Source organism: Alexandromys fortis, unplaced genomic scaffold, assembly GCF_014885135.2.
Source record: "Alexandromys fortis isolate MF-2015 unplaced genomic scaffold, M_Fortis_MF-2015_v1.1 scaffold_20, whole genome shotgun sequence".
Lineage (NCBI taxonomy): Eukaryota > Metazoa > Chordata > Mammalia > Rodentia > Cricetidae > Alexandromys > Alexandromys fortis.
This window is the reverse complement of record NW_026067903.1, coordinates 14,983,618-14,999,601: the sequence shown is the minus strand read 5'-3', so window position 1 is coordinate 14,999,601 and position 15,984 is coordinate 14,983,618. Positions and strand designations below refer to the sequence as shown.

Genomic DNA, 15,984 nt, shown 5'->3' with positions numbered 1-15,984 from the left:
TGAAAAAAACAAAACAGAGGTTAAACCTGAAAAAAAAAATATATATATACATATATATATATGTGTATATATATATATATAAAATTGAAACTCTGCTATCTGCCTCCAGAGGTCTTCTTTCATTTATTTTTTGTGGAGGAAGATGCCCTTTTAATAAATATACTTTTCAGTTTAGTGAAAAGTCTCTTCCTGTCTTCATTTGTTTTCATTCAATTTTTCATTTAATTTATATTTTGTGTTTTACACTGAGACATTTTAGGAGGAGATGATTATCTTCAATGGTTTCATTAGATTTTTTTGTTAATTTTTTTTTTAAATTGTTGGTCAAGAAGTAAATACCCTTAATGATCTTAGATACAGGTAATTAAGTAATTTATCTTAGCAGTATGAGGCCATTTTCTCTGATGTGATTTTAGTATTAAATACATGAAAGTGTCTAATTTCTTGTGATTGCGGTTGGGTACACAGCTGTGTTTCTTAGATAAATGATTCTGACATTGTAAGAATGTGGGGGTGTTTTTATTTTGAAGTAGTATAATGAAATCCAGGAAGTACATAATTATCAACTTCTGGGATGTTTTTCTCCTGCAGTCTGTGAAATTAATGCATATGTGTATGTATGTGCATAACTGCTCTGACATAGTACAGGCAGTGTAATTATCCCTCGCATAATTACTGTCTGAACTGAGATTGGTTTTAGTTTTGAATTTAGAATATTTATTTATACATTATAGAGAACTGTTTTCATCTTTGAATTTCTAAAGTAAATATTTCTATGAGCTTATGAACTTTGTTACATATTGTTGATTTTTGGTACTCATGCCTAAATTAGTAGTCTTTTTCTGGGTCGCAGTTATCTTCCTTCTTAAACATTTAGTCTGTGTTCATTAGTTTTTCTTCTTTTCTCAGTGCTAGGGATTATGACTCAGGGTTAGCACACGCAGGCCGGTACTTTACCAGTGAGCTGCTTTCCTAGCCTTGGTGTTGTTTACGTTGGGAACTCTTATTATACTTATAAGAAGAGTTGTACCATTTTCCTTCTGACTGGGCATGTGGTCGGTTCATAGGCAGAACACTTGCCAAGCATGTCTGCAACCTTGGACTCTGGGTTCGAATCCAGTTTCCATATCTTATTGTCTCTAGTTTGTTTATTTTTAGCTCCTATAATCTAAATACTGTGATAGTATTTTTCTTGGTAACTTTTATTTGATTTTGAATGTTACTTTTATTGTTGTCATCATCTTCATCATTATCATCTCAGTGTGTAACCCTGGCTGGCCAGAACACCTCGATCCTCCTGCCTCAGGCTCTCTAGCACAGGGACGACAGATAAACATCGTCATCCTCATCACACCCAACCCCACGTGTGTCCTCATGTGCATGCACGCACTGTGTCTTTTATTCCTGAAATTGTGTTCTTGTTTGAAGCCTATTTGCTGTCTCACCAAAGTAAAAACGGAAAACACACACATAGTTTCTTCCTAGTCCAATCTTCTCTCCGAGTTCTTGCTCAGTTCTGTTCGGTTATATTATTTTTATATGTCTAATTTGGTGCTACTCTTGCTCCTATTTTAATGGTGATAATGACACCCTGGAGCTTTTTTGCTTCCTGAACCCTAGGAGTCAGTTCAATGTGGGCTGTGAGGTGAGGAAGTTGGGCTAGGGAATGCTGATGATGTTTGATGGCTTTGGTTTATAGTAGTGGTTCTCTAGTGTGGGCTGAAGTAGTGGTTCTCTAATGTGGGCCGACCCCTCTCGCAAACCTCTGTCTCCAAAAATGTTTACATTATGATTCATAACAGTAGCAAAATTATAGTTATGAAATAACAAGGAAAATAATGTTATGGTTGGGGGGTCCCCACACCATGAGGAACTATTTTAAAGGGTCACAGCATTAGGAAGTTTGAGAGCCACTGTGAGAGGGAAGTGGAGGGGCGGTGCAGGTACTTTCACTTGCGGTGGTTATGTGTTCCTCTCTGTGTGTCTTATAATGAAAGTTACTGGAGTTGTGTATGTTATGAATCAGAGAAGGAAGTTTTTTTTTGTTTTTGAGACAAGAAAGGGTAGCATTGTAAGAGTAGTGTCTTGAAGAAGGAAAGGGACTAGAGATCTCAATATGATTGTGATACAGAGGAAATTGGGGTCCCCTCTAGGTGTTCTTGGTCTCACTAATAAAGGAATTTAAGAGTAGACTCAAGTGGAAACTGAAGGACGATTTTATTAGCGTTTAAAAGAAAACCCCAAGTCTGGCCAGCTGTAAACTCCCACTGCTGTGCAGAGGAGAAGGGTAAAGGCCATGCCATTTAAGCTGGCACGGAGGGCAGAGACATGGAGATGAAGGGCGGGGGTGGGGGGAGGAATAAGAGAAACATTGGGGGAACCCAAAGTGATAGGGAAAGCATGCTGAGAAAGAAGAAGGAAGTGAGTCACTCTAAGGGGGAACCGCAGACTGACAGGATGCATGGCTGTGGCCTCCAGTACGTGTGTACGCTAGTACGGTATTTCAACAAGAACTAAGGATTCTGCCTGTGTTTTTAGCATGGATTGAGGTGAGCCCACTGTCTTAGGGGGATTGTCCTCTTCTAACTCGAATGTTAGGTCTCCACCCAGGCCACAGACCCTATTTTCTTGACCAGGAGTTTTTCTTTACTAGGCTTTTATTGCTACTCTAACAGAAGGATTGACTATAAAGTAGTGTGGACACTTTGAAGAAGATAGGCCTAAAATTTGAGTACAAATAGAGATGAGTTTTAGATTTGTTAGTAAGTTGAGTCATGTCTGTATTTTAGAGTCAGAACTCTGAGACCTACTTCTAAGTGACTGCTTCCCTTCTGTTGGTGTTTTGTCCTGGATAGTTGTTGTAGAAGACTCTCCTACACTAGATACCTGTAGCCTTGGACTTCCCTTCCCCTCTGCAGGCCTCTGATGTCTCAGGACATTACCAGATGCCCTGAGAGAAAGAAATTGCTTCTGACTTAGAATCCCTTTCCCAAGGTGAGGCTATTGCATGAGAGTGGGGCGGGCTGTGTTGGAGCTCAGGTTGTCCTGAAGAAGAGCAAAGGAAATGTGTGTACACACCAGTTATGCCTTTTATCTGTGGAATCCGGAACCCCCTGAAATATTCCAGTCTGTTAGTCTCTAGTCCTAGTTCTTGATTGTTCCCCATTCCTCTGGCCTTTAAATAGCTGAAGTTCCCATTAGTTTCTGCTCTGGGAGACAAGAGTTTACAAACCATATCAAGGCCATAGCAGTTCCCAAAGTGTGCTAGAAGGAAGGCTGTCTAACATCAGACCCTTGGGAGGCAGGGCAGCATAGAAAGCCAATACACTAACTGCCTTTGCATCCTGTTGTGTACTTTACACATACTTGGAACTTGAAAATAACAGCAGTTTAACTGGACTGTTGTCTTAAAAATGGGTTAGACAGAAGAGCCCTCTAAATTAAAAGATGTTAAATTTCAATGAATATTTTCCATTAAGTTACTTTTATACTTTTTATCCTTAATTTATATTTTGAAATTTGGAATTTCCAAATTTTAACTTTAAGTGGTTTTCAGTAAGGACAGCACTTTTCCCTCAGATTGTTTGGGAAATGTGTTGGAGCTTCCTATGATGTGTAACAAAGAAAAAGAGAGAAATACAGTGACCCTCCAGCTCACTGATATGATCATCTTAAGATCCTCTTTACTTTTCGACTTTGGTATATAAGGAATCATGAGGGACGCCTGGCTCTGAGGAACTGACACTTATGATTGTGTCTGTTCTCATTTGGGGGTCTTAGGATAGTGTTCTCCTGGGCCATAGATTTTTTTTTTCAGTGCTTCACCATGGTAGGCAGTGGGTCCTACTTACAATTTCAGTTTCTGTGTGTTTGGATGGCTTCCTTTGAGTTTTTAAAGAGAGAAGTTAAATGTGTTGAAACTGTTGGGTGCAGTGTGTTCTGTTCGCCTTACTCTCAAGTACTCCAGGGCACTTTTTCTTAAATAGACCTTAGGCTTTAATATTTACATGATATTGTATCTTAAGAATTTTTGATAAACTTTTTCTCATCTTTCATCTGGTCAATGATGTCTTCAGCTTTGTTTTTGTTTGTTTGTTTGTTTTATTTGTTTTTTTTTTCTTTTCCTTTTTTATTGATATTTATTGAGCTCTACATTTTTCTCTGCTCCCCTCCCCGCCTCTCCCCTTTCCCTTTTAACCCTCCCCCAAGGTCCCCATGCTCCCAGTTTACTCAGGAGATCTTGTCTTTTTCTACTTTCTACTTCTCATGTAGACTAGATCTATGTAAGCCTCTCTTATGTATCCTCATTGTTGTCTAAGTTCTCTGGGATTGTGGTTTGTAGGCTGGCTTTCTTTGCTTTGTGTTTAAAAACCACCTATGAGTGAGTACATGTGATAATTTTCTTTCTGTGTCTGGGTTACTTCACTCAAAATAATGTTTTCTAGCTCCATCCATTTTCCTACAAAATTCAAGCTGTCATTATTTTTTTCTGCTGTATAGTACTCCATTGTGTAAATGTACCACATTTTTTTAAATCTATTCTTCGATCGAGGGGCATTTAGATTGTTTCCAGGTTCTGCCTATGACAAACAAAGCTGCTATGAACATAGTTGAGTACATGTCCTTATGGTATGATTGATCATCCTTTGGATATATACCCAAAAGTGATATTACTGGATCTTGAGGAAGGTTATTTCCTAATTTTCAGAGAAATCGCCACACTGACATCCAAAGGGGTTGTACCAGCTTCCATTCCCACCAGCAATGCAGAAGTGTTCCCTTTTCCCCACAACCTCTCCAGCATAAGTTGTCATCAGAGTTTTTGATCTTGGCCATTCTTACAGGTGTAAGATGGAATCTCAGAGTTGTTTTGATTTGCATTTCTCTCATGACTAAGGATGTTGAACATTTCCTTAAGTGTCTTTCAGCCATTTTAGATTCCTCTGTTGAGTTCTCTGTTTAGGTCTGTACTCCATTTTTTTTTATTATTGGATTATGTGTTCTTTTGTTGTCCAACTTTTTGAGTTCTTTGCATATTTTGGAGATCAGACCTTTGTCTGATGTGGGGTTAGTGAAAATCTTTTCCTATTCTGTAGATTGTCGTTTTGTCTTGTTGACTGTGTCCTCTGCTTTACAGAAGCTCTTCAGTTTCAGGAGGTTCCATTTATTAATTGTTTCTCTCAGTATCTGTGCTGCTGGGGTTATAGTTAGTAAGTGGTTCCCTGTGCCAATGCATTCAAGTGTACTTCCCACTTCCTCTTCTGTAAGGTTCAGTGTGGCTTTATCCAGGAGGTCTTTGATCCATCTGGACTTGAGTTTTGTACATGGTGATAGATATGGGTCTATTTTCATTCTTCTACATGTTGATATCCAGTTATGCCAGCACCACTTGCTAAATATGCTTTCATTTATTTTGATATTTTTTGCTTCCTTGTCCAAGATCAGGTGTTTGAAGATGTGTGGATTGATATCCAGGTCTTCTATTCGGTTCCATGTTTTTTTTTAATGTTTTTTAAACACACTGCACTGCATATTTTTTGGTAAAGAGCCATTAATAATCAAAATCAGAGGTGCAGACTGGAGTTTACTGGGCTATAGGTTCATCTGTACCTTTACTTTCTTTCTTATATTTACTTTAGGACAGGCAGAACAGTCTTGTCAGTGGGTAAGCTAGGTATCAACTAGTTTGAAGTTCCTGATGTGCTAGAATATTGTGATTGTTGGGCACCTTAAGACTGTGTTCCTGGGTTCATGGAGTCACTGAAATTCTTTATTCTGCTCCTTCTGGGTGGGAGAAGAAAGCCAGGTTTGGGCTTCTTGGTTGCCAAAAACGTAGTAAGAGTTCAAAAGCCATCCAGTTGTTCACTAGACAGTAATGTATAAATGATGTTTATACGGTTACGTTTCTTGGTTTGTCAGATTATTTTTATGTTAAATATAACACAGAATGTATAGGTCATAACTCATCTTGCTCTAATATATACGAGATGGTTTTTCCGCCACAGTTTTGAACTTTCTGTTATTAGAGTCCTAAGTTGTGGGGATGGGTGAAAGGCTTCTATAATAAACTTGTGATGTTTTATCTGTATAGCAATTCTGAAATTTCTTATTGTTGATCTCCAGTTTTTTTTTTCTTGCCATTGGTCTGTTGTCAAATGACTTTTAGAATGTTTTCATTCCATTATACCTAAGTTCTGTCTCAGCAGGGTACAGATTTTATCCTATGAAAATGATGAATTTAAATTATATTTTCTAAACTTAATTTAAATAACAGCTATGAAGGATGAATGCAAAGGAGTTTGAATTAGCTCTTAGGTATTTTTAAAAGGTGTTGTACACTTGTGTCAGTCAGTGTGCTGCTTAGTTCGTGTCCACTTCACACAAACATGAGTCACCTTGGAAGAGGGGCCCTCAACTGAGAAATTGTGTCCATCAGATTGCCTTGTAGGCAATTCCATAGATCATTTTCTTAATGATGAGGTGGACAGGACAGCCCTACTGTGCAGTGCCACCCCTGGATATGTAGTTCTGGGTCACGTAAGGCAGCAAGCCGATTAAATCATGAGAGCAAGTCAGTAAGCCATGTCCTCCATGGTCCCAGCTGCGGTTCCTGCTGTCAGTTCCTGCCCTTACTTCGCTATATGATGGACTGACTGTAACTTATAGGGAAATAAACCCATTGCTCTTCTGGTTTTGGTGAAGTGTTTCAGCACACCAACAAAACCCCAAGCAGAGCAGTTACTTTGTGTTTCTGTGACAACATGTCTGTCAGAGACAGTCTAAGGGAGAGAGGGCTCATTTTAGCTCAAGTTTCAGTGGGTTAGTCATGTACTCGGACAGACATCCTAATGTGGGAGCATGCAGAGAGGTGAGGATGCAAGCTCGCCTTGTTCTTTCTTCATCTGCGGCAGGGTTCCCAACCCATGGGATGGTGCGATCCTCTTTCTAGGTGTGTCTCACTTCCTCCTTAATTCTTTCTGGAAAAAACCTTCACAGGCATCCTCAGCAATCTATCAATCCTAAAGCCAAGTTCTAAATATAGCCAAGTTGATGATGAAGACTGCCACAATGGCCAATATCCAGATTTTCTAAAGCACAAACCACAGCTATTATTCTGCATCAGTTTTTCACTGTTTTCTTTTGCTCTTAATACAAAATGCAAAATACTTAGACTGACCCCCAGGCACCTCCAACGTTGGCCCTTCCTGTGCCAGCATTCACTCTGTGCTGCCTACCTTTCCACAGCTGCTGAGTCTTCTTGAGCTTCTCGTGCATTTTTTTCAAGCCTGCTCTATATATTCTGTTTTCTTTTCCCTCTCTGTGTCTTCTCTCCGTTTTTCCGAGACTGCCCTTTCTTCCTTGAGTCACATCATTCCTGATTGTTGTTCCCCGCGACTCTGTGTTGATGCACGTGTGCTTATTTATCTGCTCTCATTTCTGGTAGAGATCATCTTTTATTTGAGCCAGTGACAGACCCCAGAGATGATACTCAGTTGTACTCTGCATGTTAGGCAAAGCTGTTGTTAAAGAGAATACACTTACTGTTTCCCTTTTATCCTAGGAGTGGGCAAATGCCAATGTCAGCGTCCAGATTGAGAACACTGTTCTGTATGGCTACTATAGTAAGTATCGTTCTGTTTCATTTTCTCTTCCGCCTGCCAATCAAATTTAGAGTGAGACTACATGAAGACTCTTAATTTTGATATTAGTTGCAAGATTATAGTTTTGAATACAAGGAATAAATAATATGCATTGTTCTTAATATTCTGAGACATTTTAAACCTCCTCTGTGTTCATTAATTTGACTTGTAACACTTGTTGAGGATAATTTAATCAAGTTATTTGAAATCTCCTGCGTTGTGTTAAATGAGCCATTTCCTCCACTTGTACTCTGTATTTGATACTTGTGTTTTCTAGCGTTCCTTCACAGACTTGAGGGTAGTAGAGTGCACTCTGGGGAGCTTCTTCTACTCTGCCAGCTTTAATCCAGGGGCCATGATCGCTTGGCCTCTTTCCCTTTCTCCTCTCATCTGGTATTAGACTGGAGAAGGTGTAAAGAGCCACCTAAGTGCTTCCTGTTTGTGGATAGTCCCAGATTCAGGCTTTCCTAAAATAAGGTTTAAATGTATATTCCGGAAAGGGATGCCATTTTTAAATTAGTAAATCAATGTTAATAAGATTTTACTAGGTTATTATATTGGAAACTGAAAAATGCACAGACATTTCAAATGCAGGAATAGTTAAGAAAATGTGTGTGTGTGTGTGTGTGTGTGTGTGTGTGTGTGCGCGCGCGCGCGTGTCAGGTCTGGACGCGGTTCACTCCTCCCGTCATAGGAATCCTGGGTGTTGAATTTGGGTCAGCAGAGTTGGGGTCACACCCCTTACTCACTGAATTATTTTGCTGGTCCTAAGTGAATGATTCTTTTTCCAAGAGGCTTACTGGATTGTAATTCAGTAGTTTGGGTTCTGCTCTGTGTCTTTCCTCCTACTCCATAAGAACTATGAAATTCCTTTAGTTTCGGTTTTAGAAGATTTTTATAGTATTTATATAGAATGCCTTTTTTATTTACTTGTTTATTTTTATTTTTAGAGCTTGAAGAACATTTTACTAGTGTTTAAGAGGAAAACATAATGCAGGTTGGGGAAAATCTTAGCTGCTGCCAGGAGAGAGAAAAAAATAGTAATGCCTTTTAAGAATGATGAGCCCTCCCATGAACAGAAGTCTGCTAGTCCCCAATATGTGGCTCAATACTTCTGGTTAATATAGTAACAATAGATGATAAGATATAAACAGTTCTGTTTTAAGTTATCCTCAAAGATAAAGTGTCCTGGTCTCATTTTAAATGCAGAGGAAATAATCTAATCATTACTAATAGTGGGGTGCCTTGGGGGTAGAGTGCTGAATTCTCTGCAGAATATTAAGGTGTGCTGAAAAATCATCTGTTGGTATCTCGATTTTAGTTTTTCCTCCAGTGGCCAGGAATAATTTGCATTGTTTTGTTGCTTTTGGATTGTTTGTGTGTGTCTGGCACTCGGGACTGACATCATGGGACAGAAGCCAATTACTCCCACTCCCTTGACTTGACCATTTTCAGGAGTTCTGGTGGTTGTCCTTAGAGCAACGGTCTGTCCATGTCTGTCAATTTGTCTGTAGTTTTGTTTAGTTGCTTAATTGTTGCTCTGTGTTTTATTTATTTATTTTTAAAGTAGCTCTTTTACCAAAACTGACAAGCTGACTCTGCTATGGGCACGCTGCACCCGCAACTCCTTTAAGCCAAGTATCACTGCTGCCCAGAGCTGCAACTTGAAATAATTCAATGACGTTGTGTAGTTACAGAATGCAGTGTCTGGGCTTGCGGGGCAGCTTTCTCCAGTGCCCATGAAAATTGGAGCCAACAGGTAACAAGGCTTCTCTCCTTAAAACAATAGCTTAAAAAAGTGAAAACAAATTGTCTGTTTTAGTGTTGGAATGCATGAATGTTGCCACTACATGCTTATGTCTGAGTGGTCTTGAATGTGTGAGTTTACTGTGTTCTGTATGTCTTGGTTACAGCTTAGCCACCCAAGCTCAAAATTTATCTCTGAGCATTCTGGCTATTAAAACTAATAGAATAGGGATCTAAATGTCAATTGGATGTAGATCATATTAAAGTTGGTTTGTGCTGTTCTGTTTTGTTAAGAAGCTGGCTCTGAAATCAGATTATGGCCTACCCTTTCTCAGACTCACACTTGCTTTTAAAGTCTCTCTCTCTGGAATAAAAAAACTGGCAGACAAGAAAAAGAAAAACAGAACAACCAAAAATTATTGGTTTATAAATTTATTGGAATGAAATGAAAATGAAATTTATGCCCTGGCAATGCTGAAGCATGCATGGGCAGCCTGTACATGGTGGCTCTGTTGAACTTCTCCATATTGGGTTTCATGGTCTAAGTTGATGAGGACCACTGACCTGGTCTCTTCCTCAAAAGAGCACCAGCTCTCAGTACAGGTGGTTGTGAACCCCCAGTGTGGTTGTTGGGACTTGAGCTCAGGACATATTTAAAAATCTTTAATATTTGTAACAAAAAGTTAACTGAAAACTTTAACACAGGGTTAATAATCAAAAGGCTACATAGGTAACCTTAAAACAGAAATCTAATCTATCCATGTCTATAGTTCTGGGCAAATACTCAAATGTGCAAACTTTGCTTTTTAGCTTCTTTAGTTCCATTTCTGACTGTTTTTGTCGATAAACTATGTCATCCTCAAAACATGGTTTTTATGTTTAAAGGTTTACCCTAAAGAAGGCTCATGATGCAAGCATAACATTAACCTTGCTATGCACTGTGGACCTCGCACTTAGTATCTCAGTGAATTTTCCTGACCCATTACTTTTACACTGTGTTACAGATGGAGAAATTGGTTTTAGTGATCATCCTGTTAGTGAGTGGCAATGCCCAAAGTGGATGTTCCAGCCTTAGCTGGGACCGTTTGCTGTTAAGGGAGCTAGCTGCTTTCTAGTCAGTGGTTCTGGGAGTGTGACCTGTGGGAATAATTAGTAGTATTAACACCCCAGCGCAATTTCATGATCATCTGGGATCTTTAAATAATTCAGAATTGTTCCAGAGAGATTCTAATTTAGTGTGTATGTCTTAGTTAGAGTTTCTATTGCTATGAAGAGACACTATGACCATGGCAACTCTTTAAAAGGAAAACATTTAATTGAGCTTGGTTCACAGTTCAGAGGTTTGGTCTATTATGGTCATGGTGGGAAGTGTGGCAGCCTATAGGTAGACATGGTGCTGGAGAAGGAGCTGAGAGTTTTACACCTGGAATCACTGGCAGCAGAAGATGGCTTGACCATCCGAGAACTCAGAGATCACTCCCAGTTTTACCGCTTACTGCCTTATAGAATTTCATTTAAATGTATTACTCTGGCCTTCACCCCTCCCCCCACCAAGCTGCCTGGTTCAGGTTTCGGATGCCTATAGAGGTTGTAGAAATGAGGAGTGCCCAAATCCTGTGTGGGAATTCATAAGATGATTTTTATTCTTTTCATCTGTGATTTTCCTTTTGGTGACCTCTAAATGCTTTCTCTTCCTTAGCACTGGTTAGTTCAAGTGATCGTATTTTGTTGTTTCTTACTGTTACATTAATATGCTATAGTTTACTAACCATGTTAGCGTAGTGACCACATGGTTGTTCTTAGTTTCAGCTAACTGAAACACGTCTTCCAACAAGATCTATGTATACATTAAATGATGTGGTCAAATTATGTTTTGCATTCTGTGGATGCTCCTATAGTGTAAATAAGTCCAGATTATTAAGCTCCTTTCTTCCTTTTTTTTTCTTTTTCTCTTTCTTATTTTGTTCTATGAAGAAATTCTGTAGTGAAACAGGGAGTGTCAGAGTAGACACATATGTAGTAAGTTATGGACTAAGGGAAGATAAAGTAGACCTGGCAGCTCTCAACTTCTGTTTCCTTGTCGGAGTTTGACTACTTGAAAGAGCCTCTAGGAAGTTAGTTCTCATTTCCTGTTGGTTAATTGCTATTTGTATCTGCAGTCCTTCCTGCGTATTTAATTTATTCTTGTGTTTACATGTATGCCTGTTTGTGTGTGCACCATGAGTGTGAGGTATCTTCTAAGGCCGGAAGAAGACATGGGATTCCTTAGAACTGGAATTACATTTGCTTGTGTTACCTAGCGCAGGTGCTGGGAACCCTCTGCAGAGCAGCAAGTGTTCCCAGCTGCTTAGGCATCTTTCCATCCTTTTCCTGTGTATTTTGAACCTGAAATTAGTCTTGCTTGTCTTGTGTTATTTTACCAGAACAGTGAGACTGAGTGTATTGAACAGAAATACGTCAGGCTACAGTACTAGAGCCTGGGAAATACTGCGATAGAATTACTTGCACCGAGAGGGCCTTCCTGTTGTATCATCTGTGACAGAAGAGCAAAGAGCACAAGAGACCCATCCTTTTACAGTCTGCATAGTCCTAAGATAATGACAGCATTGTGTTCATGAGTGTATGATCTAGGCATCTTCCATCAAGTCCTGCATTCTAGCACTGCTGTATTAGGGCTCGGGCTTCCAATACCTGGGCTTAGCAGGGCTTATAACTCCTAGAATCTTGTTTGAAAAAGCTCATCGGATTTATCACAATTTTGTGACTTTTCTACCTGCAAATGCTGATCAGATAGTACCAGTTCCATACTCTGAAGGTTGTAGACACATGGTTAGTAACATGTAAATAAGTAGTAGGTAGATGTTCCTGCTGATGTCCATTCAAACCCTATCAGAGATTAGTGATGGGAAAAGTCGGTATTGAAAGCATTCACGTACAATCTTCTTCACGTTCATCTGTATGGCAGTTTTTATTTTAGAAGTGTCTGTAATGATATATTTAAGTGCTTTCCAGACAAGATAAAGGCTGAAGATTTGTTGTTTGTGACTCAGGTCTGTAAAGTTCCTTTGGTGAGACAGAGTGTCTTGTCCCTTGTCCCCTCACCTTTTTAAAAGAAAGTGTTGTTAATCACCCAGGATATTCTGAAGTCGTTTCCTCTTCATGTAAAAATTGTTTCCATCGTCTCCAAGTAGAAGCTAGGAAAACTGAAACATCTTCATTTGTGTGACCTGCACATTCTGCATCTGAATAGACTGTCAGTTGGTCCCCTGGAAGTCACAGACCTTGCCCACTTGCGATTTCAGAGACGCATGAACCTATGGGTTTTCTTCTTACATCCTTCTATGTCTTTGACTGTTCCTGGTTGGTTCTTTGCTGTCTTCTCTGCTGCCTACCTCTTTAATGTGTCAGTGCCCCAGGGTTTAATATTCTGACTTGTTCTTTATCTCAGTTAATCCCTGGCTTATTTTAAACTGTTTGATCTTCAGACCAGTTCTTTATCTCAGTGTCTTACTTGTTTCATATTGTGGCTTGACTCAGTGACTTCCAGATTCAAATCTTGGTGCAGATATCTCTTGAACTTCATATTCCAGTTGTAACTATTGAAGAAATTTCTACTAAGAAGTCAAAGATACTTCAAATATAGCACAGCTAAAGCAACTGACTTTCAGCTTGCTAGACCTCTTGATTTTCCTGTTTGCAGTGGATAGAAATTGGAGGGGTAGAGTTTCTTCAGATTAAAAACCTTGGAGATATCACTACTTTTTTCCCCCCATTTTTGTATGTCAAATATGGCGATGTTTTCTTATGCTTGATCATCCCAATTACTTCAAAATCCAACTCCTGCTCACTGCTTTCTTGCTACTCTGCTGCTTAAGGCACCATTGTCTCATCTTGGGTTATTGCAGCAGCTTCCTAATACGTCGTTTCACTCTCCTTTGTCCCAGAGTATTCATGACGTGGTTAGCTTGGAGATTATTTAACAACATGTGATCCTGTCCTCATCTGCTCAGAGCCCTAAAATACTTTTTTTTTTTTCAGTTACAGGAAGAGTAAGTTGTAACTGAAATCCACCGGGCCTTCTGGGATCTGGCATTTTTCATCTCCCAAATCTCTCTGGCTTTGTTTCATACAACTCTCTTCTGTATGTAAATGCCTAAGATGGTCCATGATGCTAATGCTCTCTGCATCCTCAGATCTGTGCCCTTTGTTGCCCATTCCTCTTGTGTGCTGGACCTAATAATGTGCTTTTAACAAAGAAAATTAAGCAAAAAGTGTGGTGTATCACTTCTGATGTGAAGCTTTAAGAGATGAAGTTTTGCCTTGCTTGTGCCCCCTGGTTCTTTTCTCTCCCTTGCTTTGATTAAGCATGCTGCCTTGCAGTCTCCTGCCTTGTATAGAATGGCTCACATAGTAAGGGAATGAAGTAGCTTCCAGCCACAGCCAGTGTGAAATAGAACAGACTAGACGACACCGTGAGCTCAGAGGCAGATCTACCCCTGGTTGAGCCTTGCAGTAACTGCTTGTGGCTAGTTGTAGCCATGGGTCACATTGTTTAGCCTAGCTTGCTTTAAAGTCAGAATCCTAAATGTTGGGATTACAGGTGTATACCTTTGTGCTGGTTCTCCATGCCCCTTTCAGCCATGAAGTTTAGACATGCCATCAATATCTATATTTTCATCAGTATCTGTTGCTGTAATGAAACATTTATTTTAAAAAAATCAATCTTGCAGGACAACTTAACCTCAGGCTTCAGAGGCCTCAGTCCAGGTTCAAATTGATTGCTTTGGGCTTGAAGTCAGGCAGAACATCTTGATGATGGGAATGCAGTGCAGAGCTTCTCAGCCCACACTGGCTCGGATGCAGGGGAATAACAGGAATGGTCCAGGACTAAATAGATCTTCTTCAAGTCGTGCATCCCCCAGTGGGGGGCCACTCTCAAGGTCTCACCGCCTGCTGACAGTCCACTCAGAGTTAAAATAATCATTGAATTAAATATTGATTAGAGCAGAGCCCTCATGGTCTGCTTCTGAAAATTCCTCATGGAATAGAGTGGGGTGCAGATATTTGTGAAATGAGTATTTCTTTGCTTTGTAACCAAGGGCGGCTCATTGAGTTTCCCACTTGTAAATGGAAGAAAGATCACTTATACATCATTGTATAAGTGAGCCTAGAGTAGGGTTTTGGCCATAATCAGGTAAGAAGATTGGCAGATTCCTCCCCCCCCCAATAGAAAATTGAACTAAAATTGAATAAAACTCCACTACTGAAGTACTGTGGAAACCAGTGTAATGTCTATAGCATGTGGGGAGTTTAAGAATTGCTGCAGACTGTGTTGGAGTTACGTCTGTCCTTGACTACTAGCCACCTCTGCCTGCCCCGGCCTGGAGCCCCAGGTTGATGACTGGGGATCTGTCAGGCAGGCCAGGCCCCAAAGCAGGCAGCTCTAGAAGGACCGCTCAGCTGCGGGCACTCATTTTGAGTAGTACTTTCTAGTCTTTGGATGATCATTGGTTTACTCAGACACAAAGACAGACACCTGAAAGACATGCTTGGAAAGGATCAAAACAAAGCAGGAATTACAACAAGAATCAAACAGCTGAATAAAGAACTTAGTGGAAATAGACTTGACAGATTTAACGCAGACAGTGGTTGATCAAAGAGACTTAGCAGGAACAGCATTCTTCCAGCAGCGCAGCAGCCCAGAGTGGGTGCTATCCAAAATACAGAGCTCAAATGGTATTGTGTCGAATGTCGGTTCAGTGCGTTGTCAGAGTTCAGAGGACCGTCCATGCTAGGTGTACAGCCATTCATCAAACAGGTTTTCTATATGTTAAATTTAGGTGGCCGACTTCAAAGCAGCCACTGTGAACTGGTTCAAAGCATAAGGAATTTAAAGAATTAGAAGGAAGTGAGACTAATGGAAATTTTTCTATAAGGAGCTAGAAATAATTTCTAAAAGACCAAATAGAAATTCTGAGGTTGAGGAGTTAGAATAGAGAAATGAAAACTCTGCTAAAATACCCCACTGGTAGGTTTGACATGGCAGGAGAAAACCTCAGTGAACTTGAAGACAGATGACCCAATCTGAAGATCCAAGGAAAAGAAAAGTTAAAGAGAAATCAATAGAGCTTCAAAGTACTTTGTGTTAACTATCAGACTCTTTCCAAAAGGAAAGGAGAAAGAAGGGGCAAAAAGTTAGAGGAAATTATAACTGTAACCCAGCCCACACATTTAGGAGTCAGTGCAGCTCAAATAGGAAGAACAGAGAACCACTGAAAAATGTAGCACAAAGGGGAAAAAGTCTTACAAGTCGGGAAATTCCTGAGCGCTTTTGTGTGAGTTCTAGCTGGTCCCTGATGGGAAACAGTGGCAGCAGAAGGCACTGGATTCCAGTAGTCCAGGTATGAAAGAAATGGACAGATTAATTAAGGATCCAGTAAGCACTGATATTACCCTTCAAGAAGTGAAGACAGAGTAGACGTTCTATGGCAAAACTTGGGAGAAGTAATTGCTAGCAGGACTTCCCAAAAAAGATAGTGAAGGAAGAAGCCCTTCAGGATGGAAGGGAATGACACTAGACTGTAGGCCACATTCATGC

At 39.9% G+C, this 15,984-nt stretch overlaps 1 protein-coding gene across 1 annotated transcript in view; it reads left to right on the top strand.

The window, feature by feature from the left end:
- Positions 1–15,984, top strand: part of Lmbrd1 (LMBR1 domain containing 1) — an 80,344-nt gene that overhangs the window by 6,939 nt on the left and 57,421 nt on the right. The window contains exon 3 of the mRNA XM_050134671.1: positions 7,562–7,622. Within this exon, the coding sequence (XP_049990628.1) occupies positions 7,562–7,622 (61 nt within the window). The remainder of the gene's footprint in view (positions 1–7,561; positions 7,623–15,984) is intronic.